Source organism: Bubalus bubalis, chromosome 2 (assembly GCF_019923935.1).
Source record: "Bubalus bubalis isolate 160015118507 breed Murrah chromosome 2, NDDB_SH_1, whole genome shotgun sequence".
Taxonomy (NCBI): Eukaryota; Metazoa; Chordata; class Mammalia; order Artiodactyla; family Bovidae; genus Bubalus; species Bubalus bubalis.
The window spans coordinates 83235358-83256033 of NC_059158.1; the positions used below are offsets into that span (position 1 = coordinate 83235358).

A 20676-nucleotide genomic window follows, 5' to 3' on the forward strand; every position below is an offset into this window, starting at 1 on the left:
AGATCTTGTGGTTTGTCTCCAGGTTTAATTAATACATACTCTCTTCTTTAGGAATAACTGAGGATTAATTGTAAAATTCAACAAATTCAGACATTAAATTATTAACAAAAAATAGAAAAAAATATGGTCCCTGGCGATTTATGTAATTTTACTTAGCAACGACTTTTTAGTTTTAGGAGTAAAACAATATATTATTAGTCATTGAAGAAAATCTGATTATTTTTTCTTCACAAGCAGGGCAGAATTAAATGGTATTGGAAAATTACCTTTTACACAATGTTTGTAAAGATTCCCTCTTTTTCAAAGCCATTATGGAGACTTTGAAAATGATGCTTGACTGAAGGTCCCAAGAATGTACGTACCCCTCTGGAAAAGGCCCTGTGCTCTGTTTTCAGAATCTGGAGAGCAACGGGAGAAAACTGCTGGCTTCCCATTTCTATTAGGTTCTCCCTGCCTTCCAAATGTTCTTTGTGAAATTGAATGTGAGACATTTCAAACCTATCCTGACCTTCAGGGAACGATTTTGGTGCTTCAGTTTATTTCTGCTAAAATAAAAATAGTGCAAGTTTAGATGGAAATTTTTGTATATCTTCCTAAGATAAACCATCTTTTCCTTGGCCTGCTGGATGCCCCTCTGCCTTACCCTTCAACCACCATATAATTAATTTCAATTTCCTATATTGTGTTCTTAGTAAGGCTCTTTCAAAATTAAAGGAGCATCAGGGTTGTTGCACAAAATTTGCTGAGGTCAAACCAAATAGAGGTGGTTTATGTTTTTCTCCATTCATTGAATAGTCCATAAAAAAAGAGTTGTTGGTTTTAGTCATGTTCTTCGTGCCTCGGAATAGCAGCCTCATGGCCTCAATGTGTGGCTACCTGTTCTTAAAGTGAGATATCCCAAGTCAAGATATGGATATGCATATCCAAAAGATCAGACTAAGGCCCTGAGAGATTGTATAACCAAAAGATTGTCTGTTTATACTTGCAAGACGAAACCCAGAAGTTTTGAAAGAAATGGCTAGATTTTAAAGGCAATCTGTAATGGCTGAATCTTTTATTTTTGCCTTTTGAATCATACAGCAATTTGTGAGAGTCAAACATTTGATAGCTGATTGAAAATAAATGAAATGTGAGCGCATTTCGGTGGAAGTAGGCCAGTTGCTAACATTCTCTTCTATTTCTGAAAGTTAAATTTCACTATTTAATTGGATAAAAATTAAGAGCCATATTTGCCATAAAGGGGAATTTCTAAATAAGTTCATGTTATCAGAGGGGAAATGGCCATTTGGGGGGCTGATTCTATCATTTCTTATGAGTTGTATTTGCAGCTAACCCTGAAAACTTGACATTCAGGTACCATGTCTTTGACAACATGGTTCTTGGATCAGCGTGCAGCTTCCACAGCATTGCGCCAGGCTTCTGCTACAGCCAGGCATGTTTTCTGTGGCTGAATTAGGCCTGGAGAATGTTGCATCTTCAAACCTGCTTTCCAGTGTGCATTTGTAGAGCATAAGCCATCATCCCTCTGTAGACTCAGCAGTTTCTACAAGGGATGGAAGAATCTACCTTAAGTGTCATAAAATATTGGACGGGTAGGGAGAAAATAGTACAAGGAAACAAGTGATGAGCTTGTACTATGTGGCTTTATATGGAAGCTTTCTACTGTTATGTCTATATACCTCATTACATTTTTCTGACTAATTTAGAACAAGTATTAATTTTAGTTATTTAGTATAGTCACCAAGTTCCTTAATGTGGAAAACTTCATTTCAGGTTTCTTTGGTTTTTTGTTTTTTGTTTTTTATCATTGTAGTATCACAGCTATGGCAATTTAAAGAAAGTAAGTTATACTTTGTATTTATCATTAGTCACTTGCTTTTAAATTAGTTACATGCTTTTAAATAAATTTGGAAGTCATTTTGGTATGGCTATGATAAAATGTATCACAAATTACTCTCTATCTGAGTATGAATGCCAAAGTGTTGAATTTAATTAGAAGTGTTTAGATTGTGAAGATAGTATCATATCCATGTACAGAATTTTAAATGCTTAAGTAGTTTGCTAGGATATAAATTTTAAAATTTAAAAATACAGGAGTAAAATTCTGTATGTTTCCAGTGACTAAAACTTATCAGGCCGTATATCTTAATTGGTAAGTTGCTGCAACTTAATAAGAACACAGTCTAAGTTTTAATTTATAAATGTAGATAAATTCACAACTTTAAAATGTTTATATAGTTGATACAGTATTTTTATAAACTCATAGGATAAAGTGTATGTACTTTTGTATGATAAAAATGGGGCCTGGGGGACTATACCATGAATAAGCTTGACTCTCCAACTATCAAGATTAGCTTTATGTCAATTTCCAAGGAAAAGGAGCCTTCCCAAAGCACTTTTTAGTGGCAAGAACACTAGGCTGCCAACTATTTTTTAAGCTTTGGTGCATCAAGTCTCTGAACATTCCTTAAGGAGTTTTCCAGAGCATAAGATTGACGAGTTTATACTTATACTCAGCAAAACTCCTGGATAACAGTGAAGCAATTCTTCATGTAAAATGGGTTTTGCTTATTTGAGAACAGAATTTGTTGTTATTGTTTAGTCCTTGTCTGTTTCCAAAAGACATGCTAAGCTTCATAATGCCAGGCAGACAGAGGTAAACTAGCTCACACACTGACCCTCTCTGCTTTACAATGTACATAACCTCCATAGACATTTAGAAAATGGGAAGTATTTATATTCAAACGTATTAACCACATTCACAAAAGTTCACAATCTAAAGACAATACCAACAACAAAGATACAGCCAGAGGTCAATATTTGGTAAACAGCAGAACTGTCATTCAGATTAATGGCTACCATTACTTGTGCTGTGAAGGATTTGCTTTAAATTAAATAAGTATTTGTCTTTAAATATAAGACTCTTGTATAATATATGACAGAGAATTATAATGCAAAAAATTGAACATTTCACAACTGTATTAACAGTGGTAAAATAAGAAGTGAAGGGTGAGTATATTTTCTAAATTTTTCAAATGGAAAAGTATATGTGTATTTTTGCGTATATGCATATATGCTTATTACTTTCTTCCTTCAGATTTCTTTATTGAATGTCTGCCAATATTTTAGAGAAACATTTTGGAAACTTGCTTTTACCACTAAAATATCATTAATTAAATAATTTTTATTCATTAAGAAAATGCATTTTCTAATAAAATTAAACCTTCTGTAAAGGCCACAACTGAGTTGTGTATCAAAATGAAGAGATCAAATTATCTAATCACTATAATTCACTCTCTCGGAGAAGGCAATGGCACCCCACTCCAGTACTCTTGCCTGGAAAATCCCATGGACGGAGGAGCCTGGTGCTCTGCAGACCATGGGGTTGCTAAGAATCGGACACGACTGAGCGACTTCACTTTCACTTTTCACTTTCATGCATTGGAGAAGGAAATGGCAACCCACTCCAGTGTTCTTGCCTGGAGAATCCCAGGGACAGGGAGCCTGGTGGGCTGCCATCTATGGGGTCACACAGAGTCAGACACAACTGAAGCGACTTAGCAGCAGCAGCAGCATAATTCTCTCTATAAGAGTAATAACAAAATGCATTCACTCATTCATTTTTCATAAATTCAGCCTATTTAGTGTCTATCTTGGTATTCTATGCTTGGATCTTTTGGTGTATAAATATGTGTATGTGTGTACATTCGAATATATATGTGTATATATGTACATGATTATACAATTTTATGTATATATATAAAATATACATATATATTTATGAGAATATTTGGTCAAAGAAAACAAGTATTATGGACAAAATGTTACATAAAATTTAACATGGAGAAATCATAATAAAGAAAAGCTTCATGGAGAAGGGATTATTACCAGGCTCAGAATAAATTCTTCAGCTTGGATTGGCCAAGAGGAAGAAGAAACATTAAGCTTTTTATAACTAACCTCAAAATAATTTGGTTTCTTATTGGTTTTATTTATACAGTGGATATTATTGTTGCCACTCAAGAAATGTCATAGTGTCCAACCTATAAACCAGTAAAACTGAAAGGGAAGAGTTATTTAGTATTTTCTCAGATTTACCAGAATCTACTGCAATTTTATTCGGCAGTAGCTTTCCTGGGATTTTCTTACAAAAATAAAGACATTCTGGCTGTAAAAAGTGGAAAAATTTTGAGGGAAGAAAATATGTCTTGAACTTTCACCTCTACAAAAAGTAGAGGATTTTAATGGTAAAACTTTTTTACTATAATGATCCTAAGAACCATCAGCCATAATTGATGGCTTATTCTCTCCTTAGCATACTTTGGACATGGAGATATTTTATTATAGAATTATATCTTGACTTAGGGTAACTTTCATAATATATTTAACTGGACATAGTTAACCTCATCCTCCAAGTAATACCACCGAAAGTATCACCTGGATATTACTCTTCACAGTTCACATTATAAAGTATTAAACTAACATTTGCATGGTGATTTCAAAAAGCTAAGAATTTTGAGTCAGATATCCTCCAATACGACCTGTTTAGGTAGTCATTCGGATATTTTTCAGTAACATGTTAACTCTTTCAGAGAGCTAGGGCAGAGGGACCCTACCTCTCAGTTACTAAAGTTAATGGGGCCTTTGAAACCATTAACATGTCCATGTTCTTTCATTCTAAAAGCTTTACATTGCCTGGTTGTGCTATATGTCACATCTTTGCATCACTTTTCATAACGAATTCCACATCCATATTGTCTTCCCAAGTGGTATTAGAGTTCTTATAAGATATTTATTCTTGCAACACTAAAGTGGCTCTTCTAGCCATGTTGCATGTCACAATGATTTATTTAAAGGAAAAATTCACAGCCTGATCACATGTTGAATTCAGAATACGCTCCTAGTGAAAGTCTATATAGATTCTGAGCAGTGTCATTCATGAAGAAATTTCCATTTCATTTAGAATTCTTTGGCAAGTACTGAATTCATTTAAGCAGTTCAAAAAAAGAGAGAGAGAGAGATCCATCATTTTTCAGCTTGTAAAGTAAGAAGAAAATTATGTAAGCCAGAGAAAAATATAGCACAGAGTTGAAATATAATGACTGTGACTAATGTTAATCTGCTGCTCTTCCTTTCTAAAATTACAGAAACATGAACTGTAGTTATAGACAACTGGTAATGTTCTTTGCCCTCTGAAAATTTCCATTGGAAGAGTGGAAATAACAATTTGATTTGAAGCATTTTAATTAATATAATCAGTTGTGAATGTCAATATACCAAACTTATCAAACTATTCTCAATTTGGCCTGAGTGTTAATGTATGAAATTATTTTCACATGGCATCCATAGACAGAGATCATGAAGTTAATCAGTATAATCGCTCCTTTCCAAATCACCCACACTGAATGCTCTCTAACCATTTTCTGTCTGAATCAAGTTGGTAGTTATGTTGTTTTGAATAATAGGACTTTATGCTAAATTATGAGTACAAAACTATCAGGACTGTTAAGAGAACCAATTCTATCACTACCACCACCATTTTTTTTTCACACCATGTCCGAGCATTTCCAAACTGATGGAATAAAAGGGAAGAAAAATCACATCTTTGCAATGGGGTTTTGTTTCCAGAAATTAAATGCAACCAGCTCATCTGAAGGAAGTACAGTTGATGTTGCTCCACCTCGAGAAGGTGAACAAGCTGAAATTGAACCTGAGGAGGACCTTAAACCAGAAGCTTGTTTTACTGAAGGTAAACTAGCTCTAATATGGTTAAATCCAATCTCCCCTCTTTCCTTACAGACTAAATATACCTCACTTGAACAAAATATTTCAAAGAAACAGTGAAGGCATATTTATCTTTGTTTTGCTCTTTTCTTCCAAAAAGTTCATTTATCTGTATTTTCTGATTATACTATAGTAGTTACTGTGCCTGGACAGTAAGATAATTTGACATGTCCTTTTTTTCATCCCAGAATGTGGAGAAGTGAACCCTAGGAGATAAATGGTATTCTGGAACATCGTCTCATTATTGACAAAGCAATCCCTTCAGACTTCACTGGCAATGTTGTGATTTGATTTATAGATGCCGCAATAACTATACCCCGTCTCTTACAGCTTCAAATGTGGTTCATTTGTGCTGTGGCCAGAGCCGTTGGGGGATATAGACGCATTGCAGAGCCTTGGCAGGGACACCAAATTATTTTCACAGCCACCAGTACAGCGTCCAGCACACAAATCAATAAAGATTTGCTGATTCAATGTGATTGGACTGAATCCCATAAGTAGTAACTCAGACAGTTAGAGCCCAAGAGTGGATGGAAGTTAGAAATAATATGAAAGCGAAGAGGGGGAGGACAAAGGAAGAGAGATACTGACTGACAAGATGAGTCATAGGTGTGACTAAGAAAAGCTCTGAGGTTGAAAATAAATAGCTTGGGAAAACTGACAGAGGATGAGACCCAGGAAGACAGAGGGATTTTCCATGTGAAAAGAAGTGAGTAAAAATCCAGGTTCACATCAAAAAATGAATAAACAATTTGAACATGTAGTTTTTCCCCAAACCTCAGAGGTGTCCTTATCTATGATTGGCCTTGAGGCAAAGAGAGATCCTATGCAGTGTTCAAGAATGGAACTGTTTATACTCAGGTAACTCTTGGTAAAGTAATTCCTTGATTTCTAGGTAGCTGGCTCATATGTAAGTCTGAGAATGATTCACTATACAGGAGGGAAGCTGAAAATAACTATGAAATGAAGTAGCCAGTTACTATATAAAATGATGATTTGAGACCAGGATGGGGAGGGAGCAGCAAAGTTAATTTCTTCCTACAGAAGATGGAAATATATTTTTCTAATGTATTACAATGTATGCTATCTTTTAGGCTGTATTAAAAAGTTTCCATTCTGCCAAGTAAGTATAGAAGAAGGCAAAGGAAAAATCTGGTGGAATCTTCGGAAAACCTGCTACAGCATTGTTGAACACAACTGGTTTGAGACTTTCATCGTCTTCATGATCCTTCTCAGTAGTGGTGCTTTGGTGAGTGTGACACATATTGGCAAGAATCTGGTTCACGTGAAATAGCTTTACTCAAAAAATACCAGAAGCATACCCTTAGTTTAAGGAGCAAAACAAGAGGTACATCGACACCTTGCAGAGCTTGGCACCCAGGGTTTAACTGTACAAAATTCAGTACGGAATAAATCAGAACCATGAACAGCCAGATGGAATTTCTCATCTGGTGTTTTTCTAATAGATGTTTTCCTCACTGAGACAACCATTTATAGGGATATTCTGTAACTACATTACCTACCATGTCAAATCCCATCCAATTCTCCCTCACAGTCATAGTAATATTTATGGACTGATGGTGGATTTTTTATGTCTAAATAATTTATTCTTTCAAAATGAGCCAGATTATTCAGAGCATCAATGAAAGTAAGGTTAGAATAGGCCAAGTCTATCCCTCATTAACAGAACTTCTGGTTATTTTCTGAGTTTACATTGCTTCTCTAAAAGCATGTCTTTGTAGTAGTAATTGAGATAGAGATTATGGGTGAGAGGCAGGGAAGAAACCATACACTAAATCAGTAAGGATATTGACATTTCCTTGCCAATATTTTCCATTAGATTCAGTCTTTAGATTTTGTCTGGTTCCATGTCAATCTAACATTAGCCAATATTTCTCAAATTAATGCTTTGTGCCAAGTATACTACTTGCAATTTTATCAAGTGTTTGGTGCAGGCAAGCCATTCAAGTAAAATAAAAGCATTCTTGATTCACAGGCTTTTGAAGACATTTACATTGAACAGCGAAAGACTATTAAAACCATGCTAGAATATGCCGACAAAGTCTTCACTTACATATTCATCCTGGAAATGCTTCTCAAATGGGTAGCTTATGGATTTCAGACATATTTCACTAATGCCTGGTGCTGGCTAGATTTCTTGATCGTCGATGTAAGTATCCCAAGTGATTTTTATAAAATTATTTTTAAAAAGGCAAGTGTGACATTTCATTTATTTCTATAATTAAAACCTTGACTTTAATTAGAACCTAGTTGCACTAATTCTGCCACAATTATGCAACTACTTTTTAAAAACTACAATAAATACAAAAATGAGGAAAGTGTCATGGGAAAGCAGTAGAAGAGGTCCTAACAATGTGGACAGTGGTAAGAGAAAACAGACAGAGTTGTTCTATGCCACAACCAGACAGCTCTTCTTTTTGTGAAAGTTACGGGTCTCAAGGTAAGGAATATCTAACAGTCTGTTAATTGACAGGTGTAGCTCATTAAAAGCTCAATTGAAAAAAAAAAAGTTTCTCTAGGAGGTAAAATCAAGACCTAGCTTTGGGGCCAGGAAACTGTCAGGATTGAACTTTAATCCCTTACTAGAATGCATGTTGCTGAATAATGTTAAAATAACCTATTTACTATATTCATTCAGCCCACAAGTCCACAGAGACAATAAAATGTATTTCCATTCTTACATGCTGCTAAGTTGCTTCATTCATGTCCGACTCTGTGCGACCCCATAGACGGCAGCTCACCAGGCTCTGCCGTCCCTGGGATTCTCCAGGCAAGAACACTGGAGTGGGTTGCCTTTGCCTTCTCCACTGTGTGAAAGTAAAAAGTGAAAGTGAAGTTGCTCAGTCGCGTCCGACTCGTAGCGACCCCATGGACTGCAGCCCACCAGGCTCCTCCATCCATGGGATTTTCTAGGCAAGAGTACTGGAATGGCTTGGCATTGCCTTCTCCACCATTCTTACATAGGTAGTTAGATATCCTAGTAGCTAATGGAATATTTACCAGGCAAAGAGTTAGATGTAGAAGTCCTATTCTGAATCGGATTACCATGAAGTGAGTAGTCATGGGAACTGTATCAATAATGAGACCTGTCTGACTTGCAGCGTACTTTTTTACTATAGCAACGGAGAGGCACTGGGGCAAAATTACAGTCAGCTGGTCTTTTGTAGTCTGTGATATTTCACTGCACAAGGCTTCTCAGTCTCCCTCCTGACCCCCAAAAAGGTGCTTTAAGCACTATCTCTAGCTGTTTCCCAATGATCATAAAGCACCTTATTTTTAGTTCTAACACTTGTCACTGTGAATCAATGATTGCTGTATCTGTTTATTCATTCTTTTTATCATCTTTGACAAGTGTGGGCCTATCTAAATGCTACTCCTCTTTCTCCCCACATATACACTCACAGTTCTATAACCAAAATGCACATTCAACCCTTTGAGTTGAGAAGAAATCTGCAGTCAAGTCACTGTTAATAAATCAGAAATGACTTCCAATTTTTCATGTCTGGTCTTTAATGAATAATAGAGAAGAATCTCGGTGTTGTCCTGAAGTTTCCAAACAGAGAAGTTTAATATTTTTGTATTCTGCAGCTGTAATGGACCTTAAAGAGTATCTAGACTTTATTTCGGAGAAGACAGTGGCAGCCCACTCCAGTACTCTTGCCTGGAAAATCCCACGGACAGAGAGGAGCCTGGTGGGCTGTGGTCCATGGGGTCGCTAAGAGTCGGACACGACTGAGCGACTTCACTTTCACTTTTCACTTTCATGCATTGGAGAAGGAAATGGTAACCCACTCCAGTGTTCTTGCCTGGAAAATCCCAGGGACGGCAGTGCCTCGTGGACTGCCGTCTATGGGGTCGCTCAGAGTCGGACACGACTGAAGTGACTTAGCAGCAGCAGCAGCAGCAGACTTTATTTACAGTTTTCTGAACAGTTTATTGTAAATTAAAGCCTCAGTATAAAGAATTCTCCTAAAATAGCACAACTACTTAGTAACAAAATTGAGATTAGTGTCCTAATTTCCTAATTCTCAATTCAGTGCTCCTTTGCCCTGTAGATTTCTCATCTTACTGGCACAAATGTTATATTTATATCTTCAAACTGGCTTTGGAACTCAGCATTTATAATCTCCAGCTTTTCCCTGAAATGATGGAATACAAAATATATAAGAATCTTCTCCAGTTCCAAAAAAAAAAAATTGTCATGTATGATGATCACTTACAAAAGTGACATAACTTCTCCAGATAATTCTCAAATTTCCTATATTTTAATTTACTGAAAAATTTATATTCACTGAAATACTCATTACACTGTACTTTATTTCCATGCATTTCTCTCATATAGAAAGAATAAATATAATGCAAAAATCTATCAAAGTCTTGTATCATATTTGAATCCTTAGAAACCTAATATAGACACTTAATTATCTAGTGAATAATGTCAAAGAATGGTGCCCCCCAAGTTACTTCCCTTTCAGTACATTTAGATTATTAATAGTAGAATGGAACTGGGTACCTCTGGGCAAGTTGTGTTATAGTAAATGAATCTATTTTCTTCTTTTTCTCAAAGAAGGGACTAAAATGCATGAATTAATGTAACCTTAACTAACAACTTAATCTCAGACCAGTGGATCCAGTAAGCTAAAGTAAATGTAGAGTTAAAATAGTTTTTGAAAGTACAAGTAAAACATGCTTAAAACAGTTCACAGTCCATCAGGTATAATGCTTTAAGAGTCACAGAAGCCTCAATAGGAAACAAAGCAAAACTCCCCAAACTGAAGTATATATGAAGTAACTTCAAACTAGAAGAAACAGGCTCTTAAACTTTGAGAAGCTTATCTATGTACAAATGTAATCTCTTCAATTCCCTACCTCCAAGTAAAGGTACTATGCATTCATTAACATTCCATTAACATTCATTCATTTATCTAATAAAAATTCCAAACACTGGGCCACAAGCTATTTTAAATAAAGGAGATATGAATAAGACAAATCAAGCTCTATTAGATCTACAGGATTTAACACTCTAGGAGAAAATGAAATAGACAGTAAAGATGTAAGCAAATAAAATCCAAAAATAAGATAAAAGCAGTTGATGATCACTGCTATGAAAGAAAACAGGGTAATGAGATAGAGAAGGACTACAGAATGGGAGCTGGAGGAGAGTATTAGCCAGAGTGTCTATGGAAGGTGTCATTTTGGAAGATAAATAAGAAAGAGTGTCTCAGTCCATTTGGTCTGCTGTAATAGAGTATCATGGCTTCCCTGGTGGTGCAGTAGTAAGAATCTTCCTGCAATCCAGGAGACATAGCTTTGATCCCTGGGTTGGGAAGATCCCCTGAAGCAGGAAATGGCAACCCACTCCAGGATTCCTGCTTGGAAAATTCTGTGGACAAAGAAGCCTGCCGGGCTACAGTTCATGGGGTCACAAGAGTTGGACATGACTGAGCACACATACACACTCAACAGAATATCATAGATGTAGTGACTTATAAACAGCAGAATTTATTTCTCACTGTTCTGGAGGCTGCGAAGCCCCATAAAAAAGCGCCAGCAGATTTGATGTCTGGGGAGAGCCCACTTTGTGATTCATAGGCAGCAGTCTTCTCACTGTGTCTTCACATGGAGGAAGGGGCAAACAAGCTCTCTGGGGTGTCTTTTATAAGTACAGGCACTAATCCCACCCATGAGGGCTCTGCCTTCATGACCTAATCCCCCCAAAGACTCTCCAAATACCTTCACACTAGGGACTAGGTTTCAACATATGAATTTGAAGGGCACATAGACATTGTCTATAACAATGAGCCAGTCATTTGAATACCTGAGGGAACAGAAAAAAGCAATCTCAAGATCCCGAAGTATGAGCCAAGGACACTCAAGAGACAGAAAGAAAACTGTTGTGCTTGTGTGTGATGAAACAAGGGCAATAGTAATAGATGCTGACTTCAGAAAGATACCCAAGGGCCATGGTAAGAAGTTCATGTTTTACTGTTGTTTAATGTGTGCTTGGAGAAGGCAATGGCACCCCCACTCCAGTACTCTTGCCTGGAAAATCCCATGGATGGAGGAGCCTGGAAGGCTGCAGTCCACGGGGTCGCTAAGAGTCAGACACGACTGAGCGACTTCACTTTCACTTTTCACTTTCATGCATTGGAGAAGGAAATGGCAACCCACTCCAGTGTTCTTGCCTGGAGAATCCCAGGGATGGGGGAGCCTGGTGGGCTGCCATCTATGGGGTTGCACAGAGTCAGACACGACTGAAGTGACTTAGCAGCAGCAATGTGTGCTTGGTCACTCAGTCGTGTCTGACTCTTTGCAACCCCGTGGATTGTAGCCTGCCTGGCTCCTCTGTTCATGGAATTTTTCAGGCAAGAATACTGTAGCATGTTTCCTTTTCCTACTCCAGGGGATCTTCTCAACCCAGGGATCGAACCTGTGTCTTTTGTGTCTACTGCACTGGCAGGTGGATTCTTTACCACTGTGCCACCCGTGAAGCTCCAATACTACATCATAGCCAAAAAGCCGAGAATGTAATTTAATGTATACTGATTACAGTTACAATGGGAAACTCAAGGGAGGGATGGTGAGCATGGATCTGTTCTACTGTTCTTAAATGATCACATCTGGCTATGGAGAAGGAACAGCAAAAACATCAAACCAGGGAGACCAATGAGGGAACTGTGTTAATGGTCTAGGAAAGAGAAGATTATGTCTTAGATTAATGTGGTTAAGACTTACTGGTGAACTGGATGTATAGAATGAAGAAAAAGGAGATTCAGAAAAGATTTTTTTCAGTCTTAACAAATGGGTAGAAGATGAAACCATTTACTGGAATCAGGAAGATCAGAAAACAGGCTTGACAGGGCAAGCAGATGGTAGATGGAAGAGGGATGTACTAAGTTTGAGATGCCAATTAGATGTTGAAGAGTATATGGTGAGGTTTACACAAGTCTTGGGTTCTGAAGAGAAGTTAACACCTGATTATGAATTGAGAAGTCATCAGAAATAGATGGTTTTTGAAGTCATGAATCAACTGGATTAGCTCACCTAGGCAGAGAATGCAACATGACAAACACAAGAGCCCAGACCAAACTCTAGGGACACTTCAACTTTTAAAACTTACACAAAAAACTAGGAACCAGTAAACTAGATTGAGAAGTAGCAATTAGAAGAAAAAGGAAAACAGAATATACATGGTATCGTAGAAGTCCAGAGGATCAATTTAGTCAAAGGCTTAAGGAAGGCAAGTGACATGAGTACTGAGAAATGACATTAGTTTTGGCAGAATGGACGTCATTGGTGTCATGGTTAAGAGATATAATAGTTAAGAGTGATGGGAATAGAGTACTAGAAACATTGGGAAAATTGAGGAAAGAATGGAGGCGAGGAGACAGAGACAGCAAGTATGATAGTTCTGGTTGGAATCAAGTCAGACAACTTGAACCATGTCTTTCTTTGCCAGAATGCCATACTCGATGGACCACTTTTTCTGATTCTGTGTAACTTTTTTCTCCTATCCAAAGGCCAAAAGATACTATCTTCATATGAAAACCAAACTATCCGTATTATAACTATACAAGCTATATTTTAGATGCTATTATTATCCACAGAATGAACTGAACATGTATTAAATTGATCATAGTTTATGGGGGGGGGGGAAATCACATTTCTTTTACTCCTTACAGATTTTTGCATAAATTTCATCCCTAAGAAAATACACTGGGCATCTATTGTGACAACTTCAAATTTGGTTCTAAATTATTCCAAGCTGCTAAGTGTCCAAAACACACTCCAGGTAAAGATTCGACTATCATAAAATATTTATTGCCCGCAAGTGATTTCCACTTTACAGACAGCACAGGTTGCTGATGTGGCTGAAATGGATGCTTGATATCTGCTACTCAGACATCCTGCTTGCTCAAGTGCTCCTTAGAATCCTCATCAGCTGCTCTGATGAAGTGAACAAAAGCAGAACAGGAACATTTTCTGATTCTAAAGTGTATTTTCAATTGTTATCAACATCTAGAATCTGGTAACCGCCACCTTAGTTCTTAATATTTGTTCTTGACATAGCAGCATCCTCAATAATGAAGCCAGAATTGTTATTGCTATTAGTAGCCACAATAAGATGCCTAGCCCTTCCTGTGGGAATAGCACTGATTAAGAGCCTTACCTAACAGTAGAGAAAATTGGTAACTCTGATTTAGTGCTTATTGTGTACAACTGTGGCTAAAATCACTTTATATATGTTAATTCACCTAATCTTCAAAACTCTGTAAGTTAGAAACCATAATTAGGCTCATTTTACAGATGAGGAAACTAAGGCAAAGAAAGGTTGTTGTTGCAAACACAGTAAATAAGAAAGGCTTGGTGGCTCAGATGGTAAAAAATCTGCCTGAAATACAAGAGACTCAGGTTTGATTCCTGGGTCAGGAAGATCCCCTGGAGAAGGGAAGGGCTACCCACTCCAGTATTCTTGTCTGAAGTGGACAGAAGAGCCTGGTGGGCTACAGTCCACGGGCTATGTCCACGTGGCTACAGCTACAAGAGCTGGACACAACTGAGTGACTAACACTACTAAGAAAGAGGCTAAGCTGGTTTTGTAACCAAGGAATCTGGCTCTAATGACCCTGCTTCCTAACCCCCTACATCACAAATCTCATTGTCAATATCTCTTTTTAATAATATATTATTAATCCTCAACAATCCTGTGGTGTAATTCTTAACATTACCTCTACTTTGCTATTAATAAAATGAGGTTTATAAAATGAAATTTAGAGATGTCACACAGCTATAAGTAACAGAGATACCTTTATCTAGTACTGTACTCCTTCTTTGTTCTGTGATTTGCAACAGAGCCCAGATAAATTTAAAGGTCAAAAAGTTCGCACTAGTCAAAAAGTTCGCACATTACACTCTGAAGATGGCTGCCTTTGGCAGCGGTGAATGAAAACAATAAGATGTCTTACCAATACATGCTGCTGCTGCTGCTGCTAAGTCGATTCAGTCGTGTCCGACTCTGTGCGACCCCATAGACGGCAGCCACCAGGCTCCCACGTCCCTGGGATTCTCCAGGCAAGAATACTGGAGTGGGTTGCCATTTCCTTCTCCAATGCAGGAAAGTGAAAAGTGAAAGTGAAGTCACTCAGTCGTGTCCGACTCTTAGCGACCCCATGGACTGCAGCCCACCAGACTCCTCCATCCATGGGATTTTCCAGGCAAGAGTACTGGAGTGGGGTGCCATTGCCTTCTCCGCCCTCCGTGAACTTTACCTGCAGCTCTTGTGGAAAGATTTGATTAAATTAAAAGAACTTTGAGATAAGAACTGGATAGCTATAAATTACTGTCATTTTCATATCAATTTCTGGTCTCTCAGACATAGTTCTGTGTAAACAGTCTAGTATGTGCTTTGGCTTTTTCTGCAAATGCCTCCTAGTAGGAATGACTCACTTTGCTCCTTTTTGGGAAGTGTCTAATTCTTTTACCATTATCAATGTATTAACAAGAAAAAATTTTTGCTGGCTAGGTTTAAAGAAATAATCCTATTAACAGCATAAATTCTGTGTTGCATTTTTTAAAAGACTATGAGTTTTAGCACAATTCTGGTCTTTCCTTAAACCCCATTCACATTTCTAATTGCCTCCCAGATAATACCTACTGATACTCCTCCTGACTGAGTACATTCATTACTTTTACACTTCAATCATACATTTCTTCCTGAATGTCCTGTTTACTCTGGTAGTAGTGTCTTTATGAAACTAAGCTAAAGGTCCTGTCTTCAGCCTCTCCCTCTTTTACACCTCACAGTCAATCAGCAAATTCTACTCCAGATTACCAACTGAAAAATGAATTGGAGGTCTGAACCCTTCTCTTCAACACCATACCAACACCACAGTGACTAGCTGGACCAAGCAATGGCTTCCTAGAAAGATCCACATGGCTCTTTTTTTTTCTAAAAGCATTCCCGTGAGAGATTATACCAGCTCATCACTGCTAAGATTCTGAGCATGAAAGTGAAGGCAGATAAGGGTTCTCATGTATGATATTAATAATGACTAATCTTTGCCTTAATTCATTTAATCATCACAACCACCACTGAGGCATCCACTGTTACAATCTTGATTTTGTAGATGAAGAAATTGAGACACGGAATAATTCCTTACCTATTAATTTATTATATATTGGGTTGGCCAAAAAGTTCAATCAGAAAGTTCATTCAATTTTTCTGTATAGATGTAACATGTGTTCATTATATTAAATGTCAAAACGATTCTTATTTTCCTAGAAATAATGATAATTAAACCTAAGGATAAATTCCCAATTATTAATACATACCCCATAAGTAATCATGCTATCAATCAGACCAGCACTCAAGTATTTTCCCAGTAGAGTGAGTACTTGATTAAAGATGATATATCCATTAGTAAAGTTACTGTGATTTATCTTTCCAACGTGAATAACATATTGTGTTATATTGCTTTAATCATCTTGAAATTTCTGAATCATAGAATTCCAGGCAAGAAAGCAAACTTAGAAATCACCTGATTCAAAATCCTCATTTTATTAAAATAAATGGTGTCTGGAATATTTAAATGAAATTCCTATGGTACCCATGGTATCTATATTCCACAGTGCAGTTCAGTGATGTACCATCAGAATTTACTCATCTGTTCTCCAGGAATGAGCACTAAGGTTATCTCCAGTTTCTCTCTGCCATAAACAAAACCATAATTACTGAGATGCCTTTACATGTCTGGTGAGTACTGTGAATTTCCTGTGCCTAGTCGCTCAGTCATGTTTGACTCTTTGCAATCCCATGGACTGTGGCCCACCAGGCTCCTCTGTCCATGGGGATTCTCCAGGCAAGAATACTTGAATGTGTTGCCATGCCCTCCTCTGAATTTCTGAATCATGTAAAAAGCTATAGACAAATAAATTGCAAAAACCTACTATAAAAGTAGGAAAATGTCAAAATTAAAAAGCAAGGGGTGAGTTACAAACACCCCTTATATAAAAGTGTAAGGACTCTCATTCCTGACTGATGATGCATATGAAATGCTCTTCATTTCTCAGACACTGGATGGTCTTCACTCCATTCCTACTATAAAATTACCCATCGCAGCTGAAGAATCCTGCCATCTCCACTATCCCCAATTTCCCATCTTTGCCAAGAGCCTTCTGCCATCACTTCCATGGACGCTTTGTACCTGTCCCTCACCACCACCTGAGCCCTTTTTAGAAGCTGTGTATCTGACAATAAACAGAACTGTTCTGGGCTGAAAGGGAGGAGATATGCACCTAAGAATCTGAAACTTTAGGTGCCTGCTCTCGGAAATACTGAGTTAGACCACAGGCTGTTTAAACCCTATGATAGTATTAATGGAAAACTCTCCATTATATGATGTATTAAAGAGGCTTTTGTGGTCTAACAGGGAAACCCAACCACAATGCAGATTATTGCTGCTATGTTCTGACCTCTGTAGCAAATACAGATTTTACTTTGTAAGCCACGAAGGAGTATGACTCCATTATGCTCTCTAGCAGAGCGGGGGAGAAGTGGGGGAAGGCAGTCAAGAATGCCCAGCTTCCCTATGTAGAGACTTTGAATCAATTCTGTTCTCAGTGCCATGCATTACCCCCTGTTTTAGGAGAACATGGTGCCTCCAGGTCCAGAACCTTTTCAGAGCCCACTAGAAAAAGTTGACTTACTTCTGCAAGCACCTGGCTTTCTGCTGCTGCTTTTGCTCTGTGGAGAAAGTGATCATTCCAGTGCACTTTTTTTTTTTTTTAAACTTGAGAATTTTTTAAAACCTTCTTCTTTCTTGTCCCTTTGTGCATTCTCTGTGTATTCTTTAGATTTCCTTCTAGTTAAATTTCAATAAGGAGTATAAATAAATGTGCTGTTCAAATATATTAAAATGAAAGTTTAGAGGAAAAATTTGTATGTTATGGTTAATGACCTTTTTGTTACTGATTAGTAGGACTTCTTTTTACATTAAGAAAGTTTACTATTTTGTAACATGTGGTATGACTGTTTTGCCGACTTGGGCTTTGTCTTTTGAGCTTTTTTTGTCATGTAAAAAGGTTTTCATATTGACTTAGTCAAATATATCAGCCTTTTTTTCCCCTTTTTGGCTTTTCTTATGCTTATAAAGACCATTTGCTTTAAGATTATTAAAACATTTTCTCATGCTTTTTTTCTCAAATTTTTTGAGTTTTGTTTCTTTATTCACTTTTATGTTTTAATTTTTGACCAATCTAGAACTTATTTTGGTGTAAGGTGTGAGGTAAGGCTCCAATTCTATTTTCCTCAAAATGATTTTGACATTTTAAAACATTTCAAAATGTCCCCCTTGTTTCTTTCACCTCTTATTTAAAATACTACCATTTTCTATATGCTAAAACTTGGTATGCCAGTATGCCTTGGGTCCAATTTAGATTCGTTTCATTCACTTCTTTGTTTATTTATATGACAGCTTTAACTACTGAAGATCCTATAGTTAGCTTTAATATTGGGTGGAATTTGTCCTTTCTGATCGCTCTTCTCAAAACAATAATATTTTAGATTATTCTTATACTGTATTTTCTTCATAATATTTTAAGTTTTGTGCAGTTTCAAAAGACACATATAAACTTTAAAAAATTAATATGAAAAATATATTAGTCAGAACCTAAAATAATAAGGCAATGGCACCCCACTCCAGTACTCTTGCCTGGAAAATACCGGAAGGAGGAGCCTGGTAGGCTGCAGTCCATGGGGTCGCTGAGGGTTGGACATGACTGAGCGACTTTACTTTCACTTCTCACTTTCCTGCATTGGAGAAGAAAATGGCAACCCACTCCACTGTTCTTGCCTGGAGAATCCCAGGGACGGGGGAGCCTGGTGGGCTGCCATCTATGGGGTCGCACAGAGTCGGACACGACTGAAGTAACTTAGCAGCAACAAAATAATTATATTATCATTTATAGTAGTTTTCATTTTATTCTGATTTTTTTAGGTCAACATTAACAAGTATGTAAATAATGACTTCTACTTTTCTAATTGTTTTAGCTCTTATTTCTTTTTACAGAAAGTGTTAAGTAATAATGTTGGGGGAAAAAATAATGTTAGTAGCTGGCATTTTTTTTTCACTTCTGGTTTTAATAGAAACACTTCTAAATTTTTCCATTAAAAATCAAGCAAGCTTTTGCACTGAAATGTATCATTTCAATGTATGGAGGTGATCCTATGGTTTTAATCTTTTAACTGCTTATACTGAAGTTAAAAAATTATCTTTAGCCATTTTTAAGGGAAATAATGTCATGTCACTTGGTTCATTAAACAATCACAGGACTTCCAAGGTCTTCTTCAGAACCATCAACTCCTTCCTGCATTATTCCTTTCGTTCTCAGTCTCAACTGCCACTGGGATGTGGAAAGTGTGACTGACAACTAAACCACCCCCTGAAGCGTCTAGCGCAGACAGTTTCATATGTTTTGTGGATAGTAAGGTACCTAGAGTCATGTAAATTTGTATTAAAAATTCAGTTTTTGGTAAAGAGATTCTGTTACACCTAGGATACCTTAGTAAGAATGCCTTTTGTGTTGAGCATAAGAGACTAAAACACTGTATTGAAAGGTCGAGTCTGAAGTTGCTGAGGTGGGAAACGCACTGGACCTGAAAACAGAAATTCCAGTTATGTTCTTGCCCCTTGCTACCTTTTCTTGGACTAATCATTTGACTACTCTGAGACACAGCTCATGAGTGGAAAAGATCATTGTAAGTTTTACAGCACCTTGCCAATATAACTGAGGAGCCCAGTGGACTACAATCCATGGAGCTGCAGAGAGTTGGACATGACTGAGCATGCACGCATGTGCCAATATTAGGCATCATCTTCCAATTTTAAGAATATTTCAAATCTTTAACTTCAAAATTGAGTTTAAACCATATTTAGTTTTTCACAATAATACAATAAAATGAGTTTTTATTGTACACAAAATGACAGGTGCATAAAAAGGGGGGTTCACTAGTGTCCAGCTCCTCTAGCAATCCACAGAGCCACCCCAGTGTGATGGGGTAGTTATATGCAAGTAGTGCCTCTCAGCTCTGAAGCCACAACTTGTTGTCCTTCCAGAATCTCCTGGCTCTAGCCATTATATTTCTTTTCCTTTTAAAGCATGAGCTTCCTTACTTCACAGTCATGAGAAATTTCCTGCCACTTCCCTTTAAATGGGGCTTCCCTGGTGGCTAAGATGGTAAAAAATCTGCCTCCAGTGCAAGAGACCTGGGTTCGATCCCTGGGTCAGGAAGATCCCCTAGAGAAGGAAATGGTAATATTCTTGCCTGGAGAATTCCATGGACAGAGGAGCCTAGCAGGATATAGTCCATGGGGTCGTAAAGAGCCAGACAAGACTGAGCGACTGACACTTTCACTTTCCCTTTAAATGCCCAGGTCTCAGGACCTGGTTGGGAAGATAAGTCTTCAGAAGCAGCTGCAGAAACTTAAAGAAGTTGTGAATGCTTCTGAGGCAAATGAGTCCAGAATGTAGAAGGCCTGTGTGTTCTCTAATAATAACCTTCCCCATCTTCCCAGTCTTCTGTAGCAGTGAACACTAGACAGAAATTAATAGCTCAATAAATTATACTGCCACTAGTCAAATCTAACATTCAAGTCATTTATTTTTCTGTTCAACGCTAACAATAAGGGGATAGTGGCTCCGTCTGCCTTAAAGTCTCAGTTCTGGTTTTGGTGTCACCTTTACACCATGGCCCTGAGGCCATCCAGTGGGTGTATAAATTATCCTCTCTCCTATGCATCAAGAAAAGGACTAGCTATATATAATCCTTACAAGAAATGAAGATAATCATTCAAGTCATTTCTTGAGTTTTGT

General features: G+C 37.4%; 1 protein-coding gene across 4 annotated transcripts in view; it reads left to right on the forward strand.

Annotated features, from left to right (window-relative positions):
- Positions 1–20676, forward strand: part of LOC102393604 (sodium channel protein type 3 subunit alpha) — a 122197-nt gene that overhangs the window by 87971 nt on the left and 13550 nt on the right. For all 4 annotated transcript variants that reach the window (XM_006058565.4, XM_044934504.2, XM_044934510.2 and 1 more), the window contains 3 exons: positions 5629–5749; positions 6879–7033; positions 7781–7954. In XM_006058565.4, the coding sequence (XP_006058627.4) occupies positions 5629–5749; positions 6879–7033; positions 7781–7954 (450 nt within the window). The remainder of the gene's footprint in view (positions 1–5628; positions 5750–6878; positions 7034–7780; positions 7955–20676) is intronic.